The sequence below is a fragment of the Lutra lutra genome, chromosome 11, assembly GCF_902655055.1.
Source record: "Lutra lutra chromosome 11, mLutLut1.2, whole genome shotgun sequence".
Taxonomy (NCBI): domain Eukaryota; kingdom Metazoa; phylum Chordata; class Mammalia; order Carnivora; family Mustelidae; genus Lutra; species Lutra lutra.
This window is the reverse complement of record NC_062288.1, coordinates 13,731,827-13,754,405: the sequence shown is the minus strand read 5'-3', so window position 1 is coordinate 13,754,405 and position 22,579 is coordinate 13,731,827. Positions and strand designations below refer to the sequence as shown.

Here is a 22,579-nt window from a genome sequence, read left to right as displayed (position 1 = left end):
TGTACCAGTAATAACCAGTTAGAAATGTACATGAGGAAGAAGATGCCTTTAACAAAAGCACCACCATATATACTCCAGGGATATTGAAAACTATAATGTCTCACTGAAAATTGTAAAGTAGATTTAATGTAACTATTGGGAATGGCATATCTCATTTTTGGTTGGAAACCTTAACTTCTTTAAATATTACAGTTCAAGCTGTATAAACATTATAGTCCTAATGCAGATTTCAAATGATAGTCTCCCTCCAGATAAACATTAAAATAACCAGAAAAATTCTTAAAAAGAAGGAAAATTTGGCATATTGTATGTTAAAATTATAGCAACTAAAACCATTTTACCACAAGATACATAGATGAAGTGGTGGCAGTACAGGGAAAGTCCTGAAGTAAAGCAAGTTTATATGGACCTCCGAATATGATACAGAAGTCATTTCAAGTCAAGGGGGATTAATCGAACAAGTATCCATTGGTTTCTGGTTGTGTGCCCGTTCTGGGGCACTGAGGATACAATGAAGGGTGGGGGTTGTATCCTCAGTGCCTAGTAACTAGCACACAACTTCTTCCGGTTTCTAATTGGGAGAGACAAGACAAATTAATAAAATACATCAGGTGCTTATAAGGGTAAGGAGATAGAAAATTATAGGAGGCAGTGTTACAGAGAGAATCCGGGAGTTTCTCCCAGAGGTATCATTTGAGTGAAGTTAGGGAACAACAAAGTAATAACCATCCTGAGGCATGAGTGTACTTGGATTATTTTATGAACATGTTAAGTCAGTTAGTGAACTATATAGAAAAAAGAAAGCTCAATCCATCCACTTGGTGATATACTGTATAGATATAAAAAAGGAAATGGTAGGCCTGGGAATGCTGACACAGGAAAGCAACATCGTTTCATGATGAGCCCCTCGATAGAAGGCTGTGTTTGGTTTGCTCCCATCTAGGTAAAACAAACACATCAGAGGAGTCTGGAGTTGTTATGTGAGCATGGATTTGTGAGAGGGCTGCGAAGAGGACTATTTTACATTCCAATTTATATATTTCAGCATGTTTTTGTTGGTAAAATACCAAATATTAATAATAATATAAAAGTGCTGCAATTTTGATTCTGTGGCATTAAGTATTTTTAAAACATGAAGGAAAAAGTTAAGTTTCTGACAAAAGAAACAGTTTTCTCCCTGTTAGGAAGGAGGCAGCAGTGTATTAATTGAAAGGGTGGGCTTTGGAATCTTACAGACCTGGGTTCTAATGCCAGCTCAGCTGCTTCCTGCCCTTGGGACTTAGGGTAAGTTCCACAGTGCTCTCAGTTTGTTTCTTCACAAGTAAAACAGGACTAATCGTATTCTTAGGGTTACAGGAGTCCAATAAATGTAAGTTTCCTACATATTTCCTCCCCTCACTTTACCTGCAGTAATGCTGGGATATATCCCCAATCTAAAGCCCCAGGAATGATGACTTCTAGTCTGCATGGCACAAAAATATGTATGAACTAATGAAAGGTGGGAATACTAATCAGAATCTATCTTAAAATGTTTCACACAGCAGTGATCAAGTTATTTGTACTTAGCTTGTTCCAAACACTATTTTAGGCAAAGTACAGAAGTTTTGTGATAGAAATAGAGGGGGTTTAAAAGTGATGGCAGGGGCACCTGGGTGGCTCAGTCGTTAAGCGTCTGCCTACGGCTGGGGTCATGATCCCAGAGTCCTGGGATCGAGCCCTGCCATCAGGCTCCCTGCCCAGCAGGAAACCTGACTCTCCCTCTTCCACTCCCCTTGCTTGTGTTCCCTCTCTCGCTGTATCTTTCTCTGTCAAATGAATGAATGAATGAAAGAATGAATGAATGAATAAATAAATAAATAAATAAAATCTTTAAAAAAAAAAAAAAAAAAAGAGTGATGGCAAAAAGCTCCTGGGTGGCTCAGTCAGTAAGTGTCTGCCTTAAGCTCAGGTCATGGTCCCAGGGTCCTGGGCTTGAGCCCCGCATCCGGGCTCCTTGCTCAGCAGAGAGCCTGCTTTTCCCCTGCTTGCCATTCCCTCTGCTTGTGCTTGCTTTCTGTCTTTCTCTCCCTCACTCTCTCTGTGTCAAATAAACAAACAAATAAAATCTTGGAAAAAAAAAGTGATAGCAAAAGAAAATGAAAAACAAGTGATGACAAGATGGGATGAATAAAGGCAAAAAAATGTTTTTAACATAAGGGTCGCACTTATAATCCTAAGCCTTCTAGCAGCCAGAAAGAACCTTTATATCACACAGTATACATTGCTTATGAAATTTTTTTTAAAAATTACAATCATGGAAAAAATTAGATTGGAATGAAAAGAACCCTTCTTCTGTCTGATCTCCCCTCCCTTCCCCCGGCCCTATACACAACAAAGCCTGAGATCTAGATGGTCACACAGGTGAGATTTTTATAACTTTAAAGGCTTAGACTTTGATTGTTCTAGAATATAGGTAAAGAAGGGAAGCTCCCAGATTTTTAAAAATGAAGCATGTGTGTCTTCATAGAACAATATCATAAAAAATCCTATAAATTGCTACTTTTTGTACTAAGAATTTCTCTGCACTGCTAAAAATTATGAAAGATCCCAGGAGCTTTGTTTATGCTAGTTATACCTATTGATATTTATCATACTAGAAATTAAAACTGAGAAAGTAAAAATACCTATTTTAAAACAGTATGTTAACATTGCTTAATTATAAAACGTCTGTATTTTCCAAACTAAAATAAATGTTGGTGAAATGAGTAGCACTGTTTTACATTTTTACATAAAAAGATATTTTACATATCTTTTACATAAAAAGACATTAAAAGAAATGTCTGGCTTAATAGAATAACATCTGGATTCCCTCTCTGTGATATGCTTGCTGTTTTCGGTCGTCTTTTCAGGTCATTGTGTATATTCTTCTTTGAAATTACACTAAATAAGTGGTAATTTCTTATAGGTTAGTTGTAATACACAGTCTGAAAACATATGAAGGGATATTTTGTATTCTAATATATTAAAATGCATTAGTCTGTCTTGCACTCTGGATCTGTGATGATTTTGTAACACTGGTAATAAGGAAAATAGTGGGTCCCCTATTTCAGCAGATCCTCTAAATGTAACATTTCTTTATATAATTTTGGTTATCACCACTAATCTCATCAGAAAAGCCCGTAGATATTTACTGTGAAGCTGTCAAGTCTATGGCATAGACGTAAGCTTCCTAGCAATTCTAATTTTCTCTTGAAAGCTTGGATTTTATAATTGAACATAAATACTGCAATCATTGTTCTTGAAGTAACAAGCGGACTCGTTCACATGTGAGAAAATGTCTGGCAGACACCCAAGTCTGAGTGACCATAGTGTGTTACTTGTTCATATAGGTAAAAATGACCGTCCATGAAAAACACACGGCTACTTCAGCTTGCAGCTCAAATAATTGCACAAATGCTTCTCAGGATAGCTATCAGAATTTCTAGAGCAGCAGAAGTGCTTATGAGTATTTTCTCTTTCATCATTGAGAATATAAAGAAGATATATACTGTTCCAAATAGTGTCAGGGTTTAATAACATTAATGATTTTTTACCACTTCAACAAGTACATTCTTAAGTGGCATGTGGTGTGTCTCTCCCCCACCCCAGGAGATGGTATAGTAGTGAAGAGTATTTACTGCCTGATAGTTTGGTGCCACTGCCTTGAATCTTGCTAAGGTGCTGGTCATTCTCCACCATTGGCTTTGTACCATCAGTGCAAAATCAACACACTGGAAAAGGCAAATAATGTATTAGTAACACCTTTCACCCGAAGAGTCTGAACCCTATTTTTGAGAACTCCTGTATACCAATCTCACATAGGAATATTGATGTACAACATCTAAATGAACAAGTAGGATACAGCATTACACTAAAATATAGTATTTTACTAAGGCCAGGAAGTATTCCTCTATTGAATGTAAGTGTGGGTATTAAGAATGCTCTTAGTATGATTCATGACATTAGTTATTCATGGGGGAAAAATGCAGATGATGATTATAATAGTTTCTAAAAATGAAACTAACAAAACTGATGTATCTTTTAAAATTTAAAAGTCATGGGGCGCCTGGGTGGCTCAGTGGGTTAATCCGCTGCCTTCGGCTCAGGTCATGATCTCAGGGTCCTGGGATCGAGTCCCACATCGGGCTCTCTGCTCAGCAGGGAGCCTGCTTCCCTCTCTCTCTCTCTCTGCCTGCCTCTCTGTCTACTTGTGATCTCTCTCTGTCAAGTGAATAAATAAAAATCTTAAAAAAATAAAATAAAATTTAAAAGTCACAAAAATAAAGCCCACAGTAAAAAGGAATAAATGAATTCTTAACAGGATATATGTGTGAGTTTGTGTGTGTGGCTGTGATTATCTTTATTATGTGTTGTTTTTCTCAAAACAAAAGTCATCATCCTTCCCATTTGTAAACAATGAGAGGGAGTACTCCCATTAAAGTTAGAAACCAAACAAAACTACCCAATATTGTGTGGCATCATTAGCATTGTAACATTGTTTAGAAATTGCCACATATCATACCATATCAGGAAAAAGAAGTATCCATGTTTGAAAAAATAGAGAAGAAATGATTATAGGTGGTAAGATTGTAAACCTGGAAAGCCTCAAAGAAACTGTTAAAACTATGGTAGGAGCCATAGGATCTCAGATGGCTATCTAAAACTTTGTATGTCATATGTAAGATGTCTTCTATAACAAAACTCCTCTATTTACTGCTTAGGCTGTATAGTAGGAATAAGAATACATTCAAAAACGCCCCAAAAAAACCTGATAAAAAGCAATATATAAGATCTAATTGAAGAAATGTAAATATAAAACTGAGGGAAATAGAAAAATGGGGTATTTCTGGGATAGAAGTGTTAAGCCTTCTGAAGATAGCAGTCCTTTCTAAATTAATCTATAAATTCAGAGCAGCAGTTGAATCCAAACAGATGCTCTTACTTTTGGAGTGTGACAGCATTGATGCTAGGTTCATCCTAGGAAAATGCTGAGGAGACTTAATTAGAGGAATGGATTATAGAAGGCTTTGTCCTGTTGGCCTTACAAAAATTAAAAGCTACCATATGGTATTGATACCAGAGTACATAGATCAGAATAGATTCCCAAAATAGACCTCAGGTATTTGCGGGTTTAGTGTATGATACATCTCAAGACCTCTTCGGTAAGTGATTTTGAGATAACTGGCTGGCCATCAGGCTAGTTTTTGCTAATATGCAATTACCATCAATTGCTGTCCTGTCTGCTTCCCTAGTTCCTAGTAAGTTTCCCTGCCTCAGTGGGTCTGTTCCGTCCTGTGTGCTAACTACCAGCTAGATAACCACTCAGCTATCTTCCCACAACACAGAGTAAAATAATTGAAGCTCTTTAGCTAAGAGGTAATGAAACTTACTTTTATCGAAGGGCTTTTGAACAGTCCAGATGCCAGCTCATTTAATCCCACAGCTTTGAAGGGAAATGAACCTCTTTTACAAAAGAAGAAACAGATTCTTCAGCAATGCAGTTTGACCAGTATCACAGACAGGATTCAGTTTTAAAGTTTGTTTTCAAAGTCTGTCTTCATTAGAGTTAGGCAAATTGCCTTTTAAAACACTGTGTGGCTCCTATATGTGCTCTCAGCTAACCCTCCCTGAGCCCCAAGTTCCACCTGTTTCCTTTGTCTTCTTCCCACATGTCTGTCCTTGACTACTTCATGACTCTGTCTGTGCACTTCTGTTTGCCAGGAACATTTCCCTTACTTACTTTTGACCTGTTTGTTGCTTGCTTATCCTTGGAGCTGTAGCCAAAATTCCGCACCTTTTCCGTATCTTGAGTGCATGTTCCTGTATTTCTGCAGTTGAAAGTATCCTTCATTCTTAAAAATTGCAGTGAACTTCCTACTTCTGTAATAACACATCAGTCTGCCAGGTATTATTATATTTATATACTTACTTGGAGAAGTACACAAAACAGTGAGAGACACGGTTCACTTTGGTGAGCGAGACGGGCAGGTCAACCAAGATCCAAAGCAGCATGAAATACGAAAAAGTGTCCAAAGAAGCAAGTAGAATGCGAAGGGACCCTTCTGAGTGGCCATGGGGATACAGAAGACTGCACTGAATGGATTACCTTTGATCTGAATCTTGAGCAATGGAAAGATTCTCCACTAGTTAGAATCTAGGGAGAGAGAATTTGATCACGGACATGGAAGAGTGTAATTGGGCAGTGGGGAGAGATGAATTGGGGATTGGAAGGCAGATTGAGACCCAGGGTCAGCCTTGTTTCCTAAGGGAGCCACTGTATTTTTGAGTAGGTTGTAAAAATCCAGTTGGGAGGAAGAAGAGACTGGCCCTGTGCAAAGAATAGGCTCTTACTACCTTCTTAGAAGCTTGTGTTTCCAAAAATCGTAAACCCTGTTGAAACCAAAAAAGTACATTTTAGGGACATAGCTTAAAAAAGATGAGCAGTTGTCTTATGTAAATATGTGTTTCTGAGATAGCGTTCTACAGCTCAGCTAAAGGATGGCTGGACAACGTTAGTCATCCCTTGTTTATGCACACTGGTGCATTTATATTTATTACGTACAGAACATTTTTATTTTTAGTTGGTGATGCATGGACACTTCCTCTTCACATGTGAAGATCAGCTGAGGATTTTATGTTCAATGTACATTTATTTTTGAGGTTTGGTATATGCAAGTTAACCATATTTAACAAATTTTTCATCTACGTATTGGCGAGTGAATTTTTAAATGCTTACCAGCTGGAGTTACCTCTACACATTATTGTAACAGGGGCTTAGTACAAAAATAGGGCTTTCAAGCTACAGATAAGCACAGAGTAAAGCAGTTAAAATTTCTCAATACCTTGAAATCAGTGGCATTACTTAAGCTGAAGAACTTCTGTGTTTCAAGAGTGTTACTTTGAGGGTCCTCCTGTTGATGGAATGCAGCAGCAGACATGACAGTATAGTTCCCTTCCTGGGTGTAGGAAATTTGTTTCCGTGGTTCTCACAGAAGTAATGACAGGTACCTATAAGACCAGAGAAAGACATAAACCTACACTCTGGTTCCTTAATTTATTGGCATAAAATTTTTCATCTTGGTTCAAGATATGGTCGGCATATTTGGAGTGTTACCTGTGTTTTAAGACTTGATTTTGCAAATGTGAAGGTTTTCTTTTTAGGAATTGGAATGTTTGGAGTGTTAGAAATATCCACTGAAAATAAATTGATTCCTTAAAACAAGTAATTAAGTTGGGATGCTAAAATATTTGATGAAATTTCTTACATATTGTATCAAGACTCCAACTTTTCTGTGTCAAAGGATGAGGGGATTTTTATATAGCAGTTGTCTGTATTTTTTTCTTCTGTGGAGTTTATATTGATGTACCTCTTTTTGTGTGTTGTTTAGCCGTATATGTGGGAGTCCATGTCCTGCAGTGTGGCCCGATGTAATCAAACTACCATATTTCAACACCATGAAACCAAAGAAGCAGTATCGTCGAAAGTTAAGAGAAGAATTTGTTTTGTAAGAAGGGGATGCTTAAGTGTCCATATCGCATTGAATTTTTTTTCTTTTTTTTTTTAGTTATTTCTTAAGAATTCTAAATGTCACTCTGTCCTCTATTGACCCAAGGTAGACCTATCACAGTTCTTCTATGACCTTAACTTTTGAGTTTCCCTTTGCTACATGCAAATTACCATCTCATTGTCATTATGGTATCAGTGATTTAGGGGTGTGTGTTTCCTTTGGAGCTTACATGACAGAACTGGAACACCATTTAATGAAGCAACTTTCATGTTATTTGAGCTCAGGTTTTTATTTTGTTATAGGAAACTGTTCTATTCAGTTCTTAATTTACGGCATAATCGCAAATTTCCAACAGTAATAAGATACACCATTGTTGGCCAAATTCCAAATTATTTAGAATAGTAGTTTAAAAAATTATGTGAAGATGACTGTTTCTTCAAAGGAAAATTCGGAATTTATTGGAATAAAGTAGAGCAAACATGTTATGAAATGTCAGCTTAAAGAAACACTAAGCTTGTGTCAGAGACCATGCATGACTTCTGTCGTCCTCTCCTGCCAGTATTCCTGCAGCCGCACTAGACTTGTTTGATTACATGCTCGCCTTGGATCCCAGTAAGCGCTGCACCGCAGAACAGGCGCTCCAGTGCGAGTTCCTGCGGGACGTGGAACCCTCAAAAATGCCTCCACCAGAGTAAGTGGCTTTTCATTACGTTAGATCCCATCTGGCCAGTTTTAATAGCATCGCTATAAAACAATCAGAAGCTCTTCCATGATTAGTTAAGTCAAAAGAAATAGCATGAATCAAAAGAAATAGAGTAGTAGTAACACACATAATTCGTACATCTAGAAGGCAGAACCTTGTTTCATGTTCAGCTAACCGGGATTAGCAAAAGCAGCCTTCCTCTTTCTAATTTTACTAGATTTCAACCCTAATATTCCTGCCGCCAGTATTATTGTGGTACTGCTTCACCAGACCTAGCGTGCATCCTGCTGCTAGTTCCTATGGTTAAAAATTTGAGTGCTCTGCTAAGCATTTTTCTTGTATTCCCTCCTATCAGGTGGGTATTATTATTATTGTCACTGTTCGACAGAGGAGGAAGCAGGCTCAAAGAGGTTAAGAAACTTGCCCAAGAATACAAATCTAGTTCAGGGTGGAGCCAGCGAGTTCAGGAAGAAAGAGCAGTTCTGGAATGCTCCTTGGCAGACTAGCCAATAGGAAATCCTAAGAGCGTTAGTAACAAAAGCCAGTATAGAATGAATTTATCATATGATTGAGAGAAAATGTATAGAGTTTGGGAGTCACAGTAGCTGGGTTATTGAACCTTCATTCCCTCGTGGCTCCTATAATTTCTCTAGATTTATTTGGGGGGGAGGGGAGGACCTAAAGCGGTCCATTTGGTTCTTTTTGATAGGCTCTAGAAACTTTGTAGGGATAACTTTAAAAATTGATAAAAAAGCAAGCCTATTTCTACAATAAAATGTTTCCATGTAATAAAATTAGCATATTATGAATGAACAAATGTGGGCTTTGGAGTTCCAAATCCTGGCTCTTCCACTTATCACTTAGATTGGGCTTATTATGTTTTCTAAGACCTTCATATTCAGCTTTATTAAGTTTTTATTGAACTATATATGAATTGCCATTATTGGATGGTTTGAAAGACAAAAAGGATCTATCATTTGAATGTTGAAGGATCTGAATCATTCTGTTGAAACTTTGACTCTTCTTCCTTCAAAGAAGAATTCTTTTCAACTTTTGATTTGGAAACATTTCACCTCTACAGAAAAACAGGAAGAATAGTACAATGAGCATTTGTATACCCTTCATGTAGATTCAGTAGTTACTGACATCTGCTTTATCACTATATATAATAAGCCTTTTTTCCTGAACTATTATATTGTGAGAGTGACACACTTAGCATGAATTTGCTGTGTTTCTGTAAGAACTAGGACTTTATAACTACAGTACGATTATAAAGCGTAAGAAATTTAACATTGCAGTATCTAGTAGATAGTCCATATTCAGATTCCTCCAGTTGGCCCAGTAATTTCCTTTATAGTCTGGATTTTGGGTTTTTTGGGGTTTTTTTGTCTTGGATGAAGAATTCATTCAAAGCTCACACATTTCATTTAGTTGCAGTGTCTCTTCAGTCTTTATTTAATTACTCTTTGGGTAGGGCCTTTATGACATTGACATTTTTGAAGAGTTGAAGCTACCTGTTTTGTAAAACATTCTATAATCTAGCTCTGGTTGCTTTCTTGTGATCAGAATTAGAGTATCCTTGTGTATGTTTCAGGAATACTACTGAGGTAGTGAGGTGAGCTTCTTGCTTTATCCTGTCAAGAGGAATATAAGGTCATTTTTCTCCCAAGGAAATACTAAGTTGATCTCTTGGTTTAATTGGTCCACAGGAAAGAATTCTGGTAAAAGCTATATTGAGCACATTTTTTAATTGGTGTATAAACTTTTTTTAATCAAGAGTTGGAATAGTTGCAAAAGATATAAATTTCAGTGTATGGTGAGTGTTGACATTTTCAAATGGGCAGTTACATCACTCTTGTAAATGTGTCCAGCGGGATCAAAATATCTTAGCATTTTGATATTCACCAAGAGTCATTTAGAAAATACAAAGCCTTTTTTTTTCTTCTTGATCAAATGATCTTTGCAGATATTACTAGTATGTATTTAAGTTTAAAAATGGAAAGAAAATTGTTGAATCACTATGTTGTACCCCTGAAACTAATATAATGTTATATGTTAACTCTACTTCAATTAAAATTTTTTTTAAAAAAAAAGGGAAGAAAGGGGTGCCTGGGTGGCTCAGTCAGTCAAGTGTCCAACTCTTTGATCTTAGCTCAGGTCTTGATCTCTGGGTCATGAGTTTAAGCCATGTTGGGCTCCATGCTGGGTGTGGAGCCTACTTAAAAAATAAAAAATGAATATATATATGTGTGTGTGTGTGTGTGTGTGTGTGTGTATGTATGTATATGTAAATTTGGTTGGTGATGCAACCTAATGAAATAGTAGGGCTATGATCCCCCCCATGTAGTTTTAATATCTATCAGTTAATACTCCTTATTCTAGAATGACAAAGTCCCACATTAATTATAATTTCATTTTTTATTTTTATAAGTACCCTTGTAAATAAGCCTTCACGAACAGATGGACTCTTGTCATAGTTTTGTCGCTGAATTCTTTGCATTTCTTCCACATGGCTTGCAAAAATCACATAGTGATTTGTCATCAGAGATTTTTTTTTTTTAAAGATTTTATTTATTTATTGGACAGAGCTCACAAGTAGGCAGAGAGGTAGGCTGAGAGAGGAGAAAGCAGGCTCCCCGCTGAGCAGAGAGCCCGATGCGGGGCTCGATCCCAGGACCCTGAGACCATGACCTGAGCTGAAGGCAGAGGCCTAACCCACTGAGCCACCCAGGCGCCCCTGTCATCAGAAATTATTATAATGATCTTTCAGATGTCAACTTCAGGATTCTTTCTCATAATTTTCTTGATAGTAAAGAATTGGAAACCACGTGACTTGAAGAGACTTTTTTTTAAATCCAGTAATTAATCATTTTTATTCAAAATTTGAGAAAGTAAGCTAAAGAAGCTTTACCAATACTTATTAAATGACTTCTTGTTTTGTTTTTTTTTGTTTTTTTTTAGAGGAGGGCACATGAACCAGGGGTAGGGGGCTGGGGAGGGGCAGAGGAAGAGGGAGAGAGAGAATTTTTTTTATTAAAGATTTTTGTTTATTTGTGAGAGAGAAATCCCAGACCTGGGGATCATGACCTGGAGCCAAAGGCAGTCGTTTAACCAGCTGAGCCACCCAGGCACCCGGGAGAGAGAATCTTAGGCAGGCTCCACACCCAGTGTAGTCCCGAACATGGGGCTCAAATCTCTCAACCCTGAGATCATTACCTGAGCCTAAGTCAAGAGTTGGTCGCTTAACCAACTGAGTCATCCAGGTGCCCCTAAATGACTTTTTACACTTGGTACTTTTTCTTTTATTAGTGCTTGTTTCATCTAGTATATGTAGAAAAGTTTAGGAAGTCAACATGTAATGTCAGTACAACTTGGCCGGTCTCGTATGTTAGATTGTTTTTCTTATTACATGTTTTTGTGGAAACCTTGGAACTGTAGATACATCCCATTAATGGGAAACGCTTGCCACGTAACCTAATTGGAAACGCTTTTCATATTGTCAAACACATCGCCTAAATTCACTTAATTTTTATCAGAACACAACTGACTGCATTTCTCCATTAAAAATAAGGATGTTAATACACATTTTGGTGAACAGGCTGTAACCCAGTAATAAATTAGGGATATGTCACTAACGCAGTCAGGTTGAAATTATAATGCTATCGATTTAATATATAAATTAAGAGTTATATAAGCATCTCATTATTTTGTAATATGTAATAGGTAGTTAAAATGATGAGTTATCTGTGAGGTGAGGACTGTGAAGAAAAGCATTGGCGTGGTATTCCTTTGGGAGCTCTGTGTATGTGGTAAACTTGTGTCATTTTTGTGGAATAATCAAATGAGAATGGGGTATTAAAAAACCAAATCAACTACATTAGTTGTATGAGACGTGGTGTAATATTTTTCTGATTTAACGAAAAGAAGGCATTTACTGCTAAAAAGTGAATTAGAGTGACAGCTAGCGTATAATTTTCTTTTTTCTTAACAGCAAGTAAAAAGCACCGAACAATTTCTAAGATAAAATGTGATCAACCGTAATTGGAATAAATATTTCATGATGTGATTTGATTAAAGTAGTTTTCAGCTGTCGTGTTGAATGGTGGTAAATGGCATCAGACATGAATATAGTGCCTGCTGTGTGAGAGGCACTGTCCAGCGCCTGCGTATGTTAACATGTATTACCTCTACCCCATAAGGTAGATTGTATTGCTAATCTCATTTTTAAAGATAAGGAAACTGAGGCACAGAGGTCAAGTTACTTGCCTGATGAGACACAATAAGTAAGTGGCTGAGCCAGTATTTGAACCTTCAGAAAAGCAAATAACAATTTGGTCATCCTGGAAAACATTGCCGGTGAATCCAGAGTCAGCGTCACTAACCTGTACGTTTCAGCTGTTTGTCGGGTATTGCTTATCTTTCCTAGAGATGAGTGCTGAGATAATCCATAGAGGAAGCTCTTAGCTTTAAACTGTGGGAGGGAACCAAAGCCCTTGTTAGTGGAGTTCTTTGCTTGCTTTCCTCTCATGGGGCTTTGCCGCAAGAGCCTGGAAGTGAAGTCACTCCAGTTTCCCTACTCCGCTGTGTATCTGAATTCAGAATATCCCACCAGGGACTAAGGCCACACATCTTAAGATACATACACACGCACAGCGCACAGAAAGGAAAGTCTTCGGCGGGTTTATGATGCCTTAAAGCTTCCCAATATCAATATTTCAAATTGTACCTTTGTTTGTTACTCCAGGAGGTTTTTACACGCTGAGGCAATGCACCATAGTAAGATGGCTGAGAGGTATGCCTTTGTTTTGTTTTTGGACCTCAGGTGCATAGACTTGGTTTAATCATAATCCTTGTGTCACTCATCATTGGTCCATGCATGGCTCTCTTTTTTTTCTTTTAGTTACTTAGTTATTTTAAATGATTTTAATAAGCAGCCATGAACCTACCAAATAAAAGCTAGAACCTTGACTATAACCTCCGTTAGTCATATCATCCCCTCTCCCCACCCCCTGCCCTACGACCTATCCCCTTGCCTCCCTCCACCTGAGGTAACCATCATCCCTGTTTTCTTTTGTATATACTTTTGTTGCCATCTCTATGTATTCATAAAAAGTTATATTTAAAAATTTTAGTTGTTTTTAATTTTATTAAAAATTTATTAAAAGGGTGTCATGCTGTTTGTAATCTTTTGGGAATGACTTTTTTTTACTTAATATTATATTGCTAAGATTGGACCATATTGTTGCATATGCCCTTACTTTATAACTTGAGGTGAGAGTAACTGGAAGAGGTGTGAACGAACTTGCTGTGCAGGCCACTCTCAAGGATCGAAGTCAGGAAAGAGGACAAAGAGAGATGCGAATTATTTTACAGCAGTTTCAGGTGTACCCCTTGGAGAGCATCCCTAGAGGGAAACATATCCAGGTTAAAGATGGCAGATCTGTGACCAGGTTGGGGCTGTGTAAGGACATTTGTAGTTATTCTGGGCAAGTTTATTAACCTTTCCAAGCCTCAATTTTCTCATCTTTAAAATAGATATAATAGTAACTTCCCATTGGAATTTTTATTAGGATAAGAAGAAATCAACTTATAAATCAAACATTTATGTCTTTAAGCAAAAGTTACTCTATAGTGTTGTCAGTTTTATGAAATCACATTAAGGCAGAATTGTTTCAGAATTGTGGCTAATTTTGATAGTTGCTAGTTTTTCAGAACTCTTTGTTGATGGGTAGTCATGAGCCTGGATTACCTATTTTTGAAACTTCTCTGTAGCATAGTTTAATTGTAGAGCACTTCATTATGGAAGTAAATAAGAGGGCATTAAAAAAGTAAGACGCTTTTACTAGGAAGTTTTTCACAGACGTTATTTCCTAGCTTTTACTACTTTTTAATCCTGTTTCCATTTTCTGCAAATGGCATTTTTTTCCCTTTTTTCCCATGTCTTGTTCAATGTGTGGTGGACTGTGAGAAGAACTGGCTTTAAAAGGTTGCACCAAGGATGATAGTAACATACTTTTATGAACTTGTGTTCTTCGTACATAGTTTTACTAAATGATTATTTACTGATTATTCAGAAGTCACAGAAAAATAGTCTGGCTGTAGAGGTGAAGCCCTGAAGTTGGGGGGCGGGCGTCAAGGCTGATTTTTACTGAGGAGTCACACAGCATGTGTCTGCAGTCTTCAGGAACGACTGGCGGGATGGGGGTTGGGGAGCAGCTCTGTAGTGACTGTTAGCAGTTTTGGGGTGTTGTTAAGAAGTAACATTGCACACAATTGGATACTTTTTTTTCCAGCCTTCCTTTATGGCAAGATTGTCATGAGCTGTGGAGTAAGAAGCGAAGACGACAGAAGCAGATGGGCATGACTGATGATGTGTCCACAGTGAAAGCCCCCAGGAAGGACTTGTCTCTCGGCTTCGACGACAGCAGGGCCAGCACCCCGCAGGGCGCGCTGCCATCTTCGCAGCTGAAACCTCAGGCCAACTCGAGTCTCGCACCTGGTCAGTAGTGCTTTGCGCGGCGGTCGGTGTTCTTCCCTTGCTCTGGCCTCACGGCAATGAGACTGCTCTAGTGTAAGCATCTGTGGCCGAAACATTCAGGTCTATTCCCCGCACTCGACACTTCCCTGGGAATTGCCTGCGCAGATGCCGCACTGCCCCCCGGTGCCGCAGTAGGAAGCCACCGTGGGTTAAGGTGGACTCGGCAGAGAGCGATCCGTGAGCGATCCGTGAGCGGTCAGGTTTCCTGACTTCCTGCCTGCCCTAGTGCGGGAAGTCGTAGACAGATGCAGGGAAACAGCCAAATTCCTAAAAGAAGCTCTTTTATATGGTTTATGATGTCCACAAATCACTCTTAATATACGTCCCATTATATTCTAGAATCTCAAAGATTGGACTCTCCTGTTGTGCCAGAAAGGACTTGATGTGTGATGAAGAAGGCTTTTTGGGGGAAACAGATTTCTTCTTCTGACTCAGTTGTTCGAAGAGTCAGCTTCTTCCTGAGAATGAAACCTTTTCAGTGTGGTTGGAAATCTTATTAAACTCATTCTGTCATTTAGTTTTAAAGGTCAGTTGGTTGATGAAAACAGATCTGATCGGATTCAACTTTTGGTGGTGGAGTATAAATATAGAGTAGATTAGCTGAGAAAGCCTGAGAAAGATTACCTTTAATGCTTTCCCATGTAAGCTGCAAGCTTATACTTGACCTTGGTCAGACTACATTAACGCGCTGATACATGTTACATTACAAACCAAAACCAGTTGTTACTTGTTGGTCAGCGTTTCATTTTTTGTCCCCCCCGCCCCTTTTTATAACTGTCACTGTTAAGTGAGAATTCTGGTTTTGTGAAATAGAAATTAATCCTCTGTGCTCCATTTTTGTCGTCATCAGCTGTCTTAAAATAAGAAAATGCCCTTTCTGTAGAGGAGAGAGCATCATTACAGAACCTCTGAAGAGACATGAACTGGAGAATGAGGGGAACTGGTTCTTAGCGCCACAGCAAACAAGCTTGGCTCCTTACTTATTAATGCCTGCAGGTCACGAGAAGAATTTGCAAAAGTTTGTTTCAAGTTAACCTAAAAATAACTAAGAAGTAATAAAAGTATCTCAAGATATATAGAGAAAATAAAAGGATAGCCTTAATCATCAGTGTTTCATCTTCTTGAAGTCTCTTTCCTATTTGCCTTTTATTCTTAGAGAAATTGCTTATCGATGTAGTTATCACTGAGCTTCCATAGTAGTATATACCCTTGAGCCTTGTTCCATGTGACTCACAGAGGCTTGCACAAGAACCTGTGTAACCATCACAAGTCTAAATGGAAAATTCTAGAAAAACAAGTGTTTTGCTGGTGCTGAGCTAAAACCCTCTTGTGTCCACATCATAAGCATGTTTCTGTAGGAGGTCCGAACTTCCCAAAGTGAGTTAACTTAAAAAATGGTAATTTGAATAAAATACATTTATGAAAGAGTCTACAACATCCCAGTGTGAATTTACTGCAAAAATAAGGTGCAGTCCTTAGATATAAAAAGCATTGTTTTAGACGAGCAGTACAGTGAGTAGAGCTCCGAGTCTGGAATCAGAGCACCCACGTTCTCACCTCAACTCAGCCACTTAGAGTGTGTGACTTCGGGCATGTGAGTTAATGTCCGGGAGGTCAGTTTCTTCAGTTAAAAAAAAAGGGGGCAGCGCATACTAATAACGGATCATGGCTTTAAGGTTGTGGTGAGAAGTAAAGGACGTGAAATGCTTAGAGAACGCGGACTCTGTAGGTGTCCTCCTCCTCCGCTTTCCTGGTTCCTGCTTCTCTGTAGGGGATGGGCTTCCAGCCATAGTCTCATATTTCCTTTTTGAAGTATTTCCCCTTGAAGAATGGGCCACAGTTTCAGTTGTTTTAACTTCAGAGCAGTTCCATCTTAAACGTCCATGAAATTAGAACTAGACTGAGATGCCTTTTTCACAGCGTTTCTTAAACTGTGTCCCACAAATGTACATTTGAATATGGTCACACAGGGCCATTTTGGGGGGCGGGGTGTGCTATGAATTACGGCAATGCTAATTAATACACATTTTGTCTTTAGTAAAAACAGGCCCTGGACAGCAGTTAAACCACAGTGAATTGGCAATTCTCCTAAACCTACTGCAGTCTAAAACAAGTGTTAATATGGCTGATTTTGTCCGAGTGTTGAACATTAAGGTAAACTCTGAGACTCAACAGCAGCTAAATAAAATAAACCTTCCTGCTGGAATTTTGGCAACAGGTGAAAAACAGACAGATCCATCCACACCACAGCAGGAGTCTTCGAAACCGCTGGGAGGAATTCAGCCTTCTTCTCAGAGCGTGCAGCCTAAAGTGGAGACCGACGCTGCGCAGGCGGCCGTGCAGAGCGCGTTTGCGGTTCTGCTGACTCAGTTAATAAAGGCCCAGCAGTCAAAGCAGAAGGATGTGCTGCTAGAAGAGAGGGAAAATGGATCAGGACATGAAGCGTCGTTACAACTCAGGCCACCTCCAGAACCTAGCACCCCGGCGTCCGGTGAGTGTGCAGATGGCCGACCTCTAACACGCCGCCACCCGCGCCGTGTGCGTGGTGTTGGGGGGCAGCGGTGACGCGGAGTGTCCGGTGGCATCGCCGGCGGATGGGTTCGGAGAAATCCCAGGTCACCGGTGATAGGTTGTCTCCTTAGTCGTTTATTTCTAGGAGCAGCTTCTTTAACAAATTCTCCACGTGTGACGTGGCTCATTATGAATGCCATAGAGTTTTCTCATGTAGACCTGTAGTTGAGAAATAGTCTTTACTCCAACTACAAGACAATACTGACCAAGGCAGAGACTCTGTGTATAGGAGCTTTTGTTCTTCAAGCGATAAATAGGTAGATGTGAGATACCTTTGAGAAGTCAAATGCAATTAGATTTTTCAGTCACCATAGACTTAAGTGGTAGCCCGCAAATTAGTACTTCCATCCCTTTTTCCTTCTTTTGCTTTCCCTTCCCTTCCCTTCCTTTTTTCCTTCTTTCCTTCCTTCCTCTCTTTTTTTTTTTTTTTCCTTTCTCCAGAGATGGAACTTCTAATGTTCATTACAACCACCCATAGGAAACATGGTCTGTTTGGAACTTCTAGTTTTCCATGATAACTTTTAACTCTCTTTTTTTGCTTTGCGTCACTTAGGGCAAGATGACCTCATTCAGCATCAAGATATGAGGATGTTGGAGCTCACACCAGAACCAGACCGGCCTCGTATTCTGCCTCCTGATCAGCGACCTCCTGAGCCCCCTGAACCACCACCAGTCACCGAAGAAGATCTGGATTATCGGACAGAAAACCAGCATGTTCCCACCACTAGCTCTGCGTTAACTGACCCTCACGCTGGAGTGAAAGCTGCCCTGTTACAGCTGCTCGCCCAGCATCAGCCCCAGGATGACCCCAAAAGAGAAAGTGGTATTGATTACCAGGCAGGAGACACTTACGTACCCACTTCCGACTACAAGGACAATTTTGGATCCTCCTCTTTCTCTTCCGCTCCCTACGTTAGCAGTGATGGGCTGGGAGGTAGCTCCGCTCCAACACTGGAACGACGGAGCTTCATTGGAAACTCGGATATTCAGTCTTTGGATAACTACAGTACTGCTTCATCTCATTCTGGTGGTCCGCCTCAGCCTTCAGCCTTTTCCGAGTCATTTCCCAGTTCAGTAGCTGGATATGGAGACATTTACCTCAATACCGGTCCCATGTTGTTTAGTGGAGACAAGGACCACAGGTTTGAATATAGCCATGGCCCCATTGCGGTCCTGGCCAACAGCAGTGACCCTCCCGCAGGGCCAGAGAGTACTCATCCTTTGCCAGCAAAGATGCACAACTACAACTATGGCGGTAACTTACAGGAAAACCCGGGCGGCCCCGGCCTCATGCACGGGCAGACCTGGACTTCTCCTGCCCAAGGACCTGGATATTCACAAGGATACAGGGGACACATTAGCACACCAGCTGGCAGAGGTCGAGGCAGAGGGTTACCATACTGAGTATCTGTTTTTCCTCAGGCACATCATTTTTATCTGGAAAGACTTTTCTAGCTGCAGTTTAAGGCAGCAATCCAAGAGACTTGAATAATATTAATTCAACAACAGCTTTATTTTTATGTGGAAAAGGGTCTTGCATACAATAGTTAAAAAAAAAAAAGAAAAAAAAAAACCTTTGCTTAAATTCATGCTGTTCTAAAAACTAGATCTGTTGATTGTACATCTTCACAAATTCTAGTTAACAGTTTTATTTTGTATTCTTGCGGTTTTAAGTGGATGCTAATCTTAGGGACATAAGAGTCTTTTATGGCCCTCTTGCAGATCTTCTGAACTATGCACATTTGTGCTTTTTTTGTAAGTTTGGACCAACTTTTATGTAACAACCAACCAACCCCCACCTCGCCCCCCTCAGTTTTACAACAATCAGAAAGGGCACTGATTTATTTGGTATTTTCTTTTTACAAAGCTACCTTTAGTCAAAGGTCACTGTCAGTCTTTGCACCTGCTTTCAGTGTTATTGTGAAAGGTGTACTTTGTGCTCACTTCAGAAAATAAAACACAACCTTTCTCTTGATGCAACAGTTTTATAAAAAAAAAAAAAATGGTCAACGTTATTTTTGTTTTATTTTGCAGATTATCATAGCCGAGCAAAATGCATTCAAATGAAATAGTGGGTTTTATATGAAAAATATGGGGTGGGGAGGGTAAGTAAGTGCCTTAACATGTAAGCTTAAGGTCTGAAAAAGCAGTTAACCTTTACACCCATTTGTCTAAAGGGAATCAATACACTGTATTGAAGAGGCAGGGAGCTCTCCAGTGTTTTCGGGGCTGCCTGTCAGTTCCTGCTAGATCCATTCCCTCTGCCTGTCCCATTTTCTTCTTTCCTGCCTGTCGTTGGGCTGTGTTACCTTCCACTATCACCTCGTCTTGATAGGAGAGTGAGAGCAAAGAAAGGGACTAGAACTCCAGTCAGGACCTCGTTACTTCCAAGAAGTTCTACAAAGTTATGTCATTTAAGTGGTTGAAAGTAATAGCTAAATGAGAATTTCCGAGTACCATTTTTTTCCGGGCTGCCATACTGTCCCTGTTTCCTTTTGTCATGGGTCATTGGAAGGCAGTAGTGTAGACGCAAGGCTTCAGAAACAGAATTTCCCTGATTCTGTTAAAGTTTATGGGGGGGGGGAGGGTGGTAAACATCATATATCTTAAGTTATGTAATTGCATTTTAAGAAAAAATTAACTGTTCAGTTTGTTAACCAGAAACATTGCCTAGATTGAATTTACTGATGCTAAAAAGAAAAAGTAGTGAGAGGAAACCTCTTATCTTCCCTTCTCTTACCTTCCGTGAGGTTTATTACGACTTCTGCCAGACTTAGAGCAACTTTAGTTCATTTTTAACATTTTTTTCTTTTTTTAAAAGCAACAAAGAATGACAGACTAACCCTTATGTAAGCCGTAATGGTGTCAAGTCTAACTAACTTTTTGTGCACGCTCACGCGCACACAGAATTATAATAATTCTCGAAAGGAACCAAAGGTGAAGAACCAGTGTTTCCGTTATCACTAAATGGAAAAATAAACTCTGGAAATGAGAGTCGTGCCAATTAGCCATTTTGTTTTAACTGTTCTCCTGGTAACTTACTTTTTGATTGGAATTGTAAATTGAACTGTTTTAGAATGGAAATTGCTCCAGTTCTAAACTCAGTCTTCTTACCCCCACACCCTCTATCTGACTTGTGACCCTTCATTTCAAAACAGTATATGGGAAACATTATAGTTTGGTGACAGTAAGGATATTTTAAAGTGGATATTTTACCATTTTACTGCTATAAAATGAGTTGATGTCAGTTGATCATTTTATTTTTTCGATGGAACTTTTTTTTTGTTGGGGAGAAAGAAATGAATGGAAGAAAAATTATTTTGCTTTTATTTGAATATTGCGTACTAACAACTTATAATAAAACTATATTGCAGGAAGTGAAGAAATATTTTGAAATTTAGCAAAATAGCTACAGTATTCAAGTATCTGAAATTTTAATATGGTGAGTCTTAGCGCTTTAGACTTTCCTATAAGTGACAGTATCTAAGTTATTCTTAATAGTCACACTCGATAATTCTGCTGACCATAGCAGCTAACCTAAAATTGAAGATATTTATGTGACATGAATAGCCTGTGTTTTAAAAATTAAATATTTTATATAAAATTGAACTGTGTTTGGATAGTTCTTCCAACATTTCAGTTATGTATTTATGTTGGGTGAGTGGCTGGGAGGACAGGGAAACTGTTGATTGAAATTGGAAATTTGAACTACAGCTTCTAATATTACCCTAAGACATCGTTAATTGTGAGACATACCAATATTTTACGTACCACTTAGAAAAAAACTGTTGCCAGTTAAACGACGACACAGTGCTAAGATGCATGAATTAGAAGACACTTCCCAAATTCAGAGATGTTAGTCTACAGAGGAATCGATGAAATACGGTAGTAAAAATCTTCATGCATCCCTTCCGTACCATTGAATACTTGAGCAAATTTGGTTTCCTAAAAAGAACAGGGATGGAAGTCACTAATTCCAAATTATAATTACCGTAATCCCTGAGTATTCCTGAGTGAAATCTCAGGAACATAATACATTACTTAAGTTTTGGGGACAGACACAGGTAAGTCAGATGGCAACTATAAAGTTGAAAGTTGAAGGCTCAGAAGGCTGACCTACCAAAACAAGACATTTTACTGTCTCCCCTGTGAAGTCCCCTTTTGTGTTTCCTGACCCAGGAAGTTCCTGTATGCAACTCAGGTCTCCTATCTGTTGGAGACTTGTGGTCACCCATGAAATTTTCAGAGACTCATTGTAAGGGGTGATTGATGAAAATGGTTTGGGGGAATGTGAATTAGGATAATGCTCTAGCTGTGATTCAGGGCTTCGTTCTGTCAGTGAACATACAGTCAGCGCCTGCCCAGTGCCAAGTACTTGGGACGCGTCAGTACAGTCGAGTACTTGGTATGTCAGTAACCGCGAAGGGCATTAAGTCATACTTGTGGTGGGCTGACAGGCTACTCAGCTGTATCTAAATTATACGTAAGTGAATGTAAGAGATGACAGTGTGAGCGTGAAATTTTACAGTCAAATTGGAATAGAGAAATAACATTCCAGAAAGAAATAGAACTGGAAACTCTCTCCTGAAAACAAATTTTAACTTGCATCTGGCCAGTTTGTAAAAAGCCAGTCTGCAGAAAAGATCAGGATTTCTTAAGAAAGGTGGAAGGTGAAATGGGTTAAATGCTTCCAAACTACTCACAGGAACTTGTGAGTCAAAAGTTTTGCTGTGTTTGCTGGGAGCACAGTCCAATCTTACGCCACTTTCCACCATAGGTCCTTTTTTCTTTCTTTCTTTTTTTTTTAAAGTAAACCTGAAATACAAGTTCTGAATGGAGATCTACTGATCCTCAGGGATACCGGTTTGGGTACTTTTAAAGTCTGAAACGTATGTTCTAATAATCTAGTATCATACGATACGTCCCCTCGCTTTATATAGCTAAGAAAAAGGTTCAGAGATGGGTTGCCTGGGCTGTCCCTCTAAGCCTTATCTAAATTCTGCAGGAAACACTTAACTTTTTAACAAGAAAATGGACTTAAAATAGTTACCAGTGTCTAAAATAATTAAATTTATAAACTGAACAATGAGTTTAACACAAATGGCTTCAAAAAGTCAACTTTAAAAACAAAAAATAGAGAAATAGAAAACTAGAAGCCTATAGCAGAATGGCTAGGTTTTAAAAAGGAGGTTCCTCTTTTTTTTTTTTTTTTTTTAAGACAGTAGTTATTTAAAATATGAC

At 38.9% G+C, this 22,579-nt stretch overlaps 1 protein-coding gene across 2 annotated transcripts in view; it reads left to right on the top strand.

Moving 5' to 3' along the window:
* The window catches only part of CDK13 (cyclin dependent kinase 13), a 123,982-nt gene extending 103,035 nt beyond the window's left edge, over nt 1-20,947 (top strand). The window contains exons 10-14 of one of the 2 annotated variants that reach the window (XM_047695534.1): nt 7,407-7,523; nt 8,086-8,217; nt 14,523-14,728; nt 16,986-17,258; nt 17,892-20,947. In XM_047695534.1, coding sequence (XP_047551490.1) covers nt 7,407-7,523; nt 8,086-8,217; nt 14,523-14,728; nt 16,986-17,258; nt 17,892-18,742 — 1,579 coding nt within the window. In that variant the 3' untranslated portion in view covers nt 18,743-20,947. Of the gene's footprint in view, nt 1-7,406; nt 7,524-8,085; nt 8,218-14,522; nt 14,729-16,805; nt 17,259-17,891 lie in introns of both variants that reach the window. The other variant, XM_047695533.1, reaches the window with a different exon arrangement.
* The last annotated feature ends 1,632 nt before the right edge of the window (nt 20,948-22,579 follow it).